The 12,004-nt window shown below is 37.9% G+C and overlaps 1 protein-coding gene across 1 annotated transcript in view; it reads right to left on the minus strand.

The window, feature by feature from the left end:
* The window catches only part of LOC102767153 (tudor domain-containing protein 5), a 31,436-nt gene extending 20,010 nt beyond the window's left edge, over positions 1–11,426 (minus strand). Inside the window, exons 1-5 of the mRNA XM_015570195.1 lie at positions 11,293–11,426; positions 8,394–8,602; positions 7,091–7,311; positions 2,878–3,090; positions 2,285–2,351 (exon numbers count right to left, since the gene is read on the minus strand). Coding sequence (XP_015425681.1) covers positions 2,285–2,351; positions 2,878–3,090; positions 7,091–7,311; positions 8,394–8,602; positions 11,293–11,311 — 729 coding nt within the window. The 5' untranslated portion in view covers positions 11,312–11,426. The remainder of the gene's footprint in view (positions 1–2,284; positions 2,352–2,877; positions 3,091–7,090; positions 7,312–8,393; positions 8,603–11,292) is intronic.
* Between the last annotated feature and the right edge of the window lie 578 nt (positions 11,427–12,004).

Genomic DNA, 12,004 nt, shown 5'->3' on the forward strand with positions numbered 1-12,004 from the left:
TCTGGTGGGGGGGGATTGGCTGTGGGTCCCCCAGCCAGGGTCAAGGGGAGCAGCCTGAGGTCCCCTACCCCAACATGCCAGGCGTGGGGCACGGCCTGAGGTTCCCTGTCAAGCCCCACCAGGCCGGGGGCGCCAACTGAGGTCTCCTGCCCCGGCCCAGCGCCACACAGACTAAGGTCCATGCTGATTGCTCATTAAGGCTCGTTACAGGAACTCGGCTTCTGCTGTGGGCGCAGCCATCGTGTTATGGAATCCCTGACTTCGATGTGGGTGCAGCCATCTTGTGTTACGGAATCCCTGCCTCTGCTGTGGATGCAGCCAACTTGACTGTTATGGTATGACGGTCAATTTGCATATTCCCTCTTTATTAGATAAGACTAGAGGCCAGTTGCATGAAGAGATTTGTGCAATCGGCCTTCCCTTCCCCTGGCTGCCAGCACCAGTTTCCTTCCGGCACCCAGGACCCAAGTCTTCACTCCAGGTGGAGCCTTCAGTCTTCGCTCCACCGCTTTGTGCCTACGTATGAAAATTAACTGCCATCTTTGTTGGGTTAATTTGCATGCTCTCCTGATTGGCTGGTGAGCATAGTGGAGGGATGGTCAATATACATGTTTGTCTATTATTAGATAAGAAGATTTACTGAGCACAAATCATGTTCCAAGCATTGATCTATGCACTGGTGATCTAGTGAACAAGATAATTTCCCTGACCTCAGGAGCTCACACTTTTGTATGTAAACAAATAATACCAGATAGTGTTATGAAGATAAAATAAAGTCACCATGAATGATGGAAGTGGAAAGGTGCACTTTAAATTGGCGGGTCAAGGAAGTCCTTCTTGGGGAAATAATATTTGGGCTTAAAACTGAATGACAAAAAGGAGCCAACCATGAGAATTCTTTGCATAAACTATTCCATTGATCAGAAAGGGCAAATCCCTAAGGCCAGAAGCCCTAAGTTCAGGAAAGAAATAAGAAAACAAAGAGAATCAGTAATGGTAGTGATCTGGCAGATATGAGTGTAATGAACATTGGCTACAAGTGGGTCATGAATTTAGTGCTGAGCTTCATGATATAAGTCAGGGCTACAATGCACCCTTAGAAAACAATCCTGAATATTGACTTGCACAAAAACCATACACTTCATACATTATTTGTAATACTAAAAAATCAGAAGCAGATTGAATGTCTAACAATAAAGGGATACACAGGCCATGATGCACATTTACCTAACAGATTACTGTGAGTCTATTAAAATTGAGAATTATGGTAACATCAACATATTTATGCTATAATGCCAAGTGAAAACACGAATTATGAAATAACAGGACTATTATTTTATGAAACGCTCAAGACTACAAAAATCCTCACCACAACAACCAATAAGCTAACCTGAAAGAAACATACATCAAATTTCTAAATTTAATGTGTTTAGTGGTAAAAGTATACATAATGTTTTTTTCCTTTTTCTTTCCTCTTTACTGTGTTTTTTGGATTAAAAATAATTTTAAAGGGGAAAATCCATGTATATGTAAGCAACTGAAAGACTAATATAGTATAATAATATGTATGATATGTACAACTAAGAGTTCTGCGGGAAAAACATATATAAGGTACATAAATATAACTATTAACAGTTAACAAATTTAACTACCTGGGTGAAAATGCCTCCTGCTCTCATCCCACTACAATCATTTCCCACAAAGATATTACTAGAGAATCTTTAAAAAACATAGATTGACTGTAGCAGTTCCCCATGGATACCCTTTAGCTGCTCCCCAGCATCTAAAGGACAATGTCCAGATTCCTGAACAGGAATATGATATATTCTTAGGTTTCTGTCTATTTCTCTGACCATCATTTGCGATGCCCCAACTCCAGCTCATCCTATTATTACGTTGCCAAACAGAACCACTTCAAACTTCTCCAATTTGAGGTGTTTTGTGCTGTTCTCAATTTGCCTGGAATGTCTTCTCTTTTTTGTCCAGTTATAGTCTTAATCTTCCTTCATAATTGCACTCAAATACCACCTGTATTATGGGGCCTTCCCTAATTACCTTGAACAGAGATGTATATTCTTCCTCATTCACCTCTACCATACACAGCAGAAATTTCTATAGCAAATATGGAACAGTAAAATTATTTTTATCTTTACATCTGTCCTCTATATTTTCTACAATGATTTATTTGAGGGCTTATTCCATGTTTTATTTTTGTATCCTGAGAAACTAAATCTGTTCTTGGCAGCACATGTTTTCTGATTAAGAGGGAAACAAGCAAACATACCTCTACCGGTCTCACCCAAGCCAAAGAACAAGGGATAGCCTGAGCTGGAAGCTTTGTGTAGCAGCATCTGCAATTGATAATCAAATATATTAATATTTAATAATGTTTTTATACTGCATGCTATGGAATTTCTAAGCCATTTCTTGATTTTAGCTATTCGTACCATTTCAGAGTATTTTATTCATGCATTTTTAAATTAATGTCTTATACTTTAAAGCACTCTAAGAAATACTAGTAAAATCATTAAATATAGTTTTTAAAAACCATGCAAATCGGTAGGAAGAGGAAATCTTCATGCTATATAAATGCAACTCTTAGCATAACCCAAAGAAATATTTTCTTAATAGGAGGTTGAAATTCAATCTCATAGTTCAGTCAGATTCACAGTCATGTGAAAAAAGACACAAGAGATTATAATCCAACTGTGAACCTAACTGACCATTTGCCAAGTCTGCACTAAGAAGAAAGAGGGATGGTAAGCAGGGAAGGCTAGAGAGAGGAAGGCAAAAGAAAAAAAGAGGTCTCCTAACCACACACAGCTTTGGCATTGTGATTCAAAAACTGAGTTGTCCTCCTTAAATTTGTTAACTCACTTGAGGAACCTCAAGGAGGACTTCTGAACAGTTCCAATATTTCCAAAGTCCGGGTAGAACACTTCAACTTCCTGTTTCCCAAGAACTCGATGGATAATGACTCGGTACCACCACTTATCCTCAGAAATCTTTACACAACAGAGATGTCCTGGTTGGATAAAATATTCTGGCATGGCATATCGATCAGAAACCAGTTGATTAGAATAACAGCGCCTGTGGAATTCCATAACATGGAAACATAGGAGAAGGACAATTTTTATTAGTGTATCAAGAGCAAGGAAGTCTGGGCAAAAAGCAAAGGAAAACACCCTCATTTTTTTCTGATTTGTTAATGTGTTATTAATACCAATTAGTTTAATTTTCCTTTTTCTTTTCTAAATCCCTTCTCTTCTTCAACAAATATCTTTAAATAGGAAACTCATACACTCATTTTGCCTCACATTCTCTGCTGAAGAATGCAATCTAACTCCATTCCCCAGAACTTCCTAAAATGGACATTGTAAAAATATCAATGGTCTGTTAATTCCCAAATCCAATAGCCTTTCTCCTCAGCTTTCAATATACTTGCTCTCTCTGCAGAATGGCCCTGATCCTTTCCTCTTTCAAATTCTATCCTACTTAGTTTCCAAGACACTCTTTTCTCCTACTACTTCCTTGTCCGTTATTATTCCCTTAGTGGCTCTGTAATTGCCTTAAAAGTTTGGGTTCCCCTGGGGGCTTATCTTTAGGGCGTGTAACATACTAAAAGCTCAGGCTCTGAAACCAGTAACCTGGGTTCACACCCATCATTTACTAGCTGTGTGATGATTTTATCTTTCTGTGCTTCAGCTTACTTGCTGAAGATGGGGATGGGGAATAATAAAGCCTTACTTACAATATGTGGATGTTCAGCAAAATCCAAATATAGTAACACCCAAATATTAACTATTTATTATTACCCCTGCTGTATACCATCTCATCCATTTTTTAAATTTTGGGTTTGTTCTTTTTTACTGCCTCATCCATTTTCATACCTTATACTACTACTGATAAATTGATGATTCTCCATCTTTATGTTTAGACTCTGCATCCCTTCTGCACTTTATTTTTTTTTAATATATTTTATTGATTTTTTACAGAGAGGAAGGGAGAGGGAGAAGGATAGACAGTTAGAAACATCGATGAGAGAGAAACATTGATTCAGCTGCCTCTTGCACGCCCCCTACTGGGGATGTGCCCGCAACCAGGGTACATGCCCTTAACCGAAATCGAACCTGGGACCATTCAGTCCGCAGGCAGACGTTCTATCCGCTGAGCCAAACCGGTTAGGGCCCTTCTGCACTTTAAAACTACTTCCAACTGTATGAAAAAGATGCTAGTTGTTGCCAATTTTCATTCTCCTCTTTTTTTTTTTGTAGGAATAGCATCTCTATTTTTTTAAAAAAGTATTTATCTTCACTAGATGACATGTTTCATTGATTTTTATTTTTAAAAATTATTAATTTTTTATTGATTTCAGAAAGGAAGAGAGAGATAGAAACATCAATGATGAGAGAGAATCACTGATCGGCTGCCTCCTACATGCCCCACACTGGGATTGAGCATGTGCCCTGACCGGGAATTGAACTGAACCGTGACCTCCTGGTTCACTAATCAACGTTCAATCACTGAGCCATGGTGGTCGGGCTGTTTCATTAATTTTTAGAGAGAGAGGGAGAGACAGAGAAACACTGATGTGAGAGAGAAACACTGATCAGCTGCTTCCCATACATGCCTAGGTATGTGTTCTCCAGGGAATTGAGCCCATAACTTTTTGGTGTATGGGATGGCAAGGGAATTGAACTGAACCGTGACTTCCTGGTTCACTAATCAACGCTCAATCACTGAGCCATCGTGGTCGGGCTGTTTCATTAATTTTTAGAGAGAGAGGGAGAGACAGAGAAACACTGATGTGAGAGAGAAACACTGATCAGCTGCTTCCCATACATGCCTAGGTATGTGTTCTCCAGGGAATTGAGCCCATAACTTTTTGGTGTATGGGATGGCATTCCAACCAACCGAGTCACCTGGCCAGGCAATAGAATCCCTATTTTTAATTGATTTCCCAGGCTTCCTTACATCTAAATGTGGCTATGTGAATACTAAGTTCTGGACAATGAGATGTGAGATTGTGAATTAATGTGTATTTTACCACAATTTTTTAAAAAAGTTAAGTGTGAAAATTGAAAACCAGTGTAATTCAAAGAAAAAGGGATGTCTCCAACCCTCTACCTCCCCCACTCCTCCTTCCTACTGGCTGGAATGAGGATCTGGTGGTGAGCTACATCCTGGACCATGTGGGTGGGCCAATATATTATCTTGGGCAGCAAGACAGAAAACACTGTTTTCTCTAACACCTGGAGCTATCCTACCGGCATGTATTACTTATACATGAACTATTATGGGAAGAAGAAATAAACTTTTATCTTCATGCTACTACAGCTAACTTATGTCTTTGTAACACTGGCTAAATCCTAATCCTAATATTACCCACTGAACATTACCAATTCAGTGTCTCATGATCACCTTAGATTCACTATCTGTAAACTTCTAACTTCCAAGCCCAGCTGAAACCTACCTAATCTCTAAAGTCAGCACAGTTTTCATATTTTCCTTTTCTCTCATCCTTTTCAACCACATTCTTGTCATCAAGACTTGACAATTCTACTTTCCTAATTTCTCTCCTCCTTTCCACGCTCTCTCTCACCAACACTAGCCTGTAACGGATCTTCTCCCCTTCACTCCATCCATCCTCCACACTGCGACTAGACTTAGCCTTCTGAAATACAAACCTGATGTTCTTTCTTTCTTAAAACCTTTAGAGGTTCCTCGCTGTATACAGAAGAAATAAAACTCCCTTCCCATAGTGTCCATACTCTAGTTCTTCCCTAGCCGTCCAGTCATTGTCCCCCCAACCTCACCCAGTGGTGACTTCCATTCCCTTTGTTGTTCTCAGAGCACAGGGCTCACTCCTTTGTAATGTTGGCCTTGGTGCCAGTGACTGGACCTGCACCCATCCACTCACACCTCCTTGTCTGGAAAATTGTTACTTATATTTGAGGCCTAGCTCAAGTGAATCCTTATGAAGGTCTCCTCCACCTTGCCCAGGCACAAGTTCTGCCTCACACAATATCCCCCTCATCCCTCAACTTTTTTCCTAGGTAATCATAGTGTCACAAAGGCAAAGACCATGACCATCTTCTCCTTGTACAGCCAGTGCCTCAACATCCCAACACCAAGCAACATCAGATACAGTATTAATAATAATAGCAGCCAACATTTGAGCTAGACTCTATTCTAAGTACTTCCACATTCACAACTCGGTGAGTTAAGTACTATCATTATCCCTATTTTGTAGATTAGAAGATCAGACCCAGAGAAGTAAAGTAACTTCAAAGTCACAGAGCCAATAAGTGTGCTTTAAAATATAGGCACACTAAAATGGACTATACAAGAATATATTTACCAGTGGTTATTATGTGACTTACATTATTTCAGGTATTCTTGGTGGGACAAGTATATAATGTAAAATTAGAAAAAAACATAAAGTGCTTTTGAAGAGAGACGAAATATGTAACAAAAAAACACACTTGTATGTGACACTAATATAAAAATTAGACATTATTATTCATGAATAAATCTTAAGTGATTGAAAATGTATACATCTACATGGTGTTTATCAATAACGAACATCATTTTTCAGTAGAGAGAAGAGATAACTTAGAGTAGTAGTTCTCCAAGTATAGTTCATGAACCCCTGGAATCCTGTTAATATCCTTCAGGAAGTCCATAAGAGCAACGCTATTTTAGTATTATTATGAAAATAGTTATTTTCCCTTTTCACTGTGTTAATATCTCAACCAAAACAACATATCTCAAAACAGAAGCAGATATTAAAAAATCCAAGTTTCTTCTCTTAAGCTAGATATTAAAGAGATCTGCAAAAAAATGTAAACCATGCCACTCTTCTAATTTACAAAAATATTTTCAAAAAATGTTATTTATATTCACACAATTGGATTTACTGAATTTTTAAACAAAAGATATTTTTAAAATCTTGTCATTTTAATTTCTATATGATAAATATCAATAAACGAAAGCTCTCATGGGTCCTTAATTTTTAAGAGTCCTGAAGCCAAAAGATGCGAGAAGTGCTGATTTAGAATGAGATACACTAAAAACAAGAGACTCCTACCGCATTTCAATCATCATGTCTTCAAGTAACTCTGACGAATCCCTGCTATAGATCTGGATGTAGAATTGACTAGGAGAGATGATATTCTCCACAAAGACTCCCACGAGGGTACTGGTATCTAATGGCGGCAGTCTGCATAATTTCTTGTCCCAGGCAGCATCTGGTGGGATATCATGATTTGCCATTGCCTGACTGAGCTGTGATTTATCAATTTCTACTTGCTACAAGTTAAAAAAGAAATCAAAGAAGCCACAATAAATCTTCAGGTGACATTTCAAACTTCATGACAACATTTCTCCAAGTATATTTCATGAATTACCTTTATCAGAATCACCTAGGAAATTACAAAAATGCAGATTCTTGGGCTTTAGTCCACACTTAATAATTCAGAATACCTGGAAGTGGGGCCCACAAGTATGCATTAAAAATAATTCCTTGGGTGATTCTTACCTATGGTAAAATATGAAAACCTACTGCCTTATGATATTAGTTAAAGAGTTAAAAGTGTATTGCTCAACTACCCTATACAACACTAAACATGGTACTTCAAATATTCAGGTTGATTCTCATCTTACCCAACCTTACCAACAAAGGTAACCTGAAAGAATAGATTAAATTTCAAACTAGTCTTATAATAAAAAATAGGGTTTCTCAAACACTCATTCTAAAATATATTAGTTTCCTTTAGGCCTTCCTATTGTCCTCTAGAAAACACAGCAGACTCTCCTAAAACAATGTTTTCCTCCCATGAAAGAAGGAGGGATAGAGGGTAGAAAGGAAGGAGCATAAGTAATTAATTCCTTAATAACAACAGAATAAGTAATAGGAGATGAGAACACAAAAGGGGAAAATTTGTGTGGAGATGTAATGAAGGAGAAAAAAGAAAAGCTCCCTATAACTGAGTATAGGTTGGGGTAGTCTGCAGCAGCTGTTGAGGCATACAGCTAACACAAAGCTCCTCAAGTCTTCCCTTCTAAACCAGTCCAGGGTTTTCAAGCTTACATTTTGAAAAACCTGGACAGAGAATCAGCAATGTCATCTTAAGAGAACTGTCATATCTTCAAAGCCATCTGAAAACTTGAAAATGAGACTTGAGGGAAAGCTAGTAAAAAAAAAAAAAAGATTGAAAACCAGAATAAATGCTGCATAAAGTGACTTTAGACCAAAGCTCTAGTCTCTTCCAAGAAATCAAATACCCAGAAATAAGACTTTCTAAAGCAGAATTTTGGTTTAAGGAAGCAGTCATCCAGTTACCCTCCATAATGCTGACTCTCCAGTGCACAAGTCTGAAAACCTCACTCACCAGCTGTAAAGGCTTCACCACCAGGTTAGGCTTCTTGTAAATTCTCTGTTCTGGCTCTTTATGATTTTTAAAAGACCAAATCCATGGGGTTTCCTTAATGGTAGCAGTAGGCAATGCATTTCTAGGGGGACTGGAGACAAAAGTTTTGGCTTCTATTTTCTTATCTGATTGAACTAAATATGAACTTCTTACTGATGAAACAGCTCCATCTGCAATGACCAATAGAGTAGCTTAAGTATATCTGTTAAAATATTTTTATAACTGCTATTAAGCACATCCTATGTGCCAGGCACTGGGTAGATAGTGCTGAATAAGAGATATGAACCTGTCTTTGCAGAACTTTTCAGTATGGAGACATATAAGGGAAGTTCTAGATGGTAACAAATCTCAATTATGTTGGGGAAAGAGGTTAATTCTGATAAGGCTTCTTAAACTTTGGTGGAAGGTTTTTTAACTTTCAACATTTTTATTTCAATTTATTTCTCCTTCAACTTTAGCAGTGAACATTCGTTGTTGCTTCATGTAGCATGTCTGTGACTACTTAGTAGTCCATAATACAATGCCTTAATTTTTAGGGAATTCCCAAATCAATCACATATTTTGTTGAAATTTACATGTATATGATGACTACAGGAGTTTGGCACATTAAAACAGACCCCAGATACATCTAAAACCATAGTGGCTCCTAAAATATAAAATAAGTGCACAAATAAATACAATATTTATCACTGTAGTTTTTCATAATTGACATGTCCATTAATAGGAGATTAGTTAAGTGAATTATAATATAGTCACATAAAAGAATTATATGTAGTTAAAAAGAATGAAATCAACCTGTATATGCTGACATGGGAAAACATTCACAATATATGAAGCATAAAAAACAAGGACTAATAAAATATTTATATATATTGTCTTGTGTAGGAAAAGTTTACATACATTATATAACTACTAGAGGCCCAATGCACAAAATTCATGCAAGAGTAGGCCTTCCTTCCCCCGGTTGCTGGCACCAGCTTCCCACCAGCACCGGCTTCCCTCTGGCACCCGGGCTTCCCTCCGGCTGCCGGCAGGCACCCGGGACCCAGGCTTCTCTCACAGCCCAGGCTTCGTCCAGAAGGTCGTCCGGTCTAATGAGCATAATACGCTTATATTATTAGAGAGAGGCCGGGTGCACAAATTCGTGCATGGGTAGGGTTCGGCTGGGCCAACCCAATCAGGGCCGATTGGGTCAGGCTGGTTTGGTGGAGGGGCCGTGGGCAGTTGGCCAGGAGGCCCCGCCCCCTGGTTGAACTCCTGGTTGAAGGGACAATTTGCATATTAGCCTTTTATTATACAGGATGTTATACAGAAGAAGTCCATAAGTAGACCCTCTAAAACTACTAACATTAGTTACCACCTCTGCATTGTTGGAAATGTTTAACGAAGCAAACATTATTTTTGTAATATTTTCAAAATCTAGCTATGCTTACATATACATTGAAAAAAGTCTGGCCCTACCTGGTTTGGCTCAGTGGCTAGAGCTTCAGACCGAAGACTGAAGGTTCTTGGGTTCGATTCCGGTGAAGTGCACAGCCTGTCAGGGCACATTCGGGAGGCAAGCAATTGATGTTGTCTCTCTCACATTGATGTTTCTCTCTCTCTCTCTCTCTCTCTCTCTCGCTCTCGCGAGAAACATTGACACTTTGGAAAAAAAATAGCTATCCATTGAAAACTGGTAAAATCAGAGTAGACTCTGAAGTTCAGTTAATGTAATGTACCAATGCTAATTTATTAGTTTTAATAAATGTATCATGGTAATGTAAGATGTTGCTATTAGGAGACACTGGATGAAGGGCATATGGGAACCCTGTACCCTTCCACACTCTAAAATCCAATGGAAAAAATATCCTCAGATGAGTATTAATAAAAAACAACAAAAAGGTATGGAAGCCTACACAAAAATTCTAATAGCATTTTTGTGGGGGTAAAATGATGAGAAATGTTCACTTTCAACTTTCTACTCATCTGTGCTATTTGAATTTTTTTAGAATGAACATGGGTTATTTTAATCAGAAAAATACACAAAGAAACATTGATACTTTGGGGAAAAAATAGCTATCCATTGAAAACTGGTAAAATCAGAGTAAACTCCGAAGTTCCGTTAATGTAATGTACCAATGCTAATGTATTAGTTCTAATAAATGTATCATGGCAATGTAAGATGTTGCTATTAGAAGACACTGGATGAAGGGCATATGGGAACCCTGTACTATCGTTGCAACTTTTCTGTAAACCTAAAATTATCACAAAATAAAATGTTCATTTTTTGAGAAGCACAAGTGCTGGATGCCAAGGCACACCCATTTATTCTGAATTTCCATGTATTTCTTTTTTTAAAAAAAATAAGTTAATTGATTTTAGAGATAGAAGCAGAGAGAGGGAGAGAAAAACATCAACATCTATTGGCTACTGGGGATTGAGCCTGCAACCCCAAATCGAACCGGTGCCCTTTTGGAGCAGGGGCTGATGCTCAACTACTAAAGCCACATCAGGTGGGCTGAATCGCCATGTATTTCTAAATAGCTTTTGCTATACAGCCAGAGTTAAGAACTACCTAGTGCTTCCCCATCAGATCACTGTTTCAAAAACCGTTTTCTTCAGAATCATCCAAAAATCGGGACAATGAAGAAAGTAAATTTTTTAAAAATCAGATAATCTTGAATAGTAAAACAGGCTAGCCTATTATAACAAATATCATCAGAAATAAGGTCATTATATATAAAACATTTTCAAGGCTAATGCGTGATCTGCTTGGTTATAACAAAGAATCTTACACATACAAATAATGCTCCCGTTTTCCTTGTCCTTACAGGAACAACTAAAAATCAGGTTTGCTTCATATTGTAATTAAACTCACCACGTGGTAGAGGCTTCATATCAGCATCAAACACCAGTAAGTCTTGCTCTCCTTCCCTGAACTCCACATGGAGAATGTCACTAAGAGCTCCAACGAGTTCTATCACATTTAAGAAGCCCAATTTTTTTGGTGAAAGTTGTTCTCTAAAAATTAACTGTTATAAATACATACACACACACATACAAAAAAAAACAAACAGGAACAACATGAAACAGCAATGTTAGATAACAGGAATATAATATCTACAGATACCTTCGACAGTGCTTTAATTTGGATTTAGCCAAGCTAAATCTGTAAGGATCAGTGAACTCAGGTACGACAGTAAAGGCTTGCTTCCATACAAGTCTAATACAAACCAAGAGACCTATATAATCCCTCACTATAAAACTTATAGGCCAATTATGAATATCCCAAGAAATAAAGAATTGGTTGAGGACACAGGAAGGGTGGTGGTGAATAGTAATACAGGCTAGCGGCTAGTATCTTTACTTCTTTGTACCTTGCATATGTATTATGGTTTCTTTCCCTTTTATGTTCATTAGTTACTTTAATAGTTTCTCTACCTTCTCTGTAGGTACCTAGTACTATGAAAATGCAATTCAGTAAGCAAAAGGCTAGTTTACAAAGAATTTTTAAATATAAATTCTTTAAATAAATGATATTCAAATGTCTCAGAAAGGTACAGAGCAAAAACAGTCTCCATCCCACTCCC

This window comes from Myotis davidii, unplaced genomic scaffold (assembly GCF_000327345.1).
Source record: "Myotis davidii unplaced genomic scaffold, ASM32734v1 scaffold591, whole genome shotgun sequence".
Lineage (NCBI taxonomy): Eukaryota > Metazoa > Chordata > Mammalia > Chiroptera > Vespertilionidae > Myotis > Myotis davidii.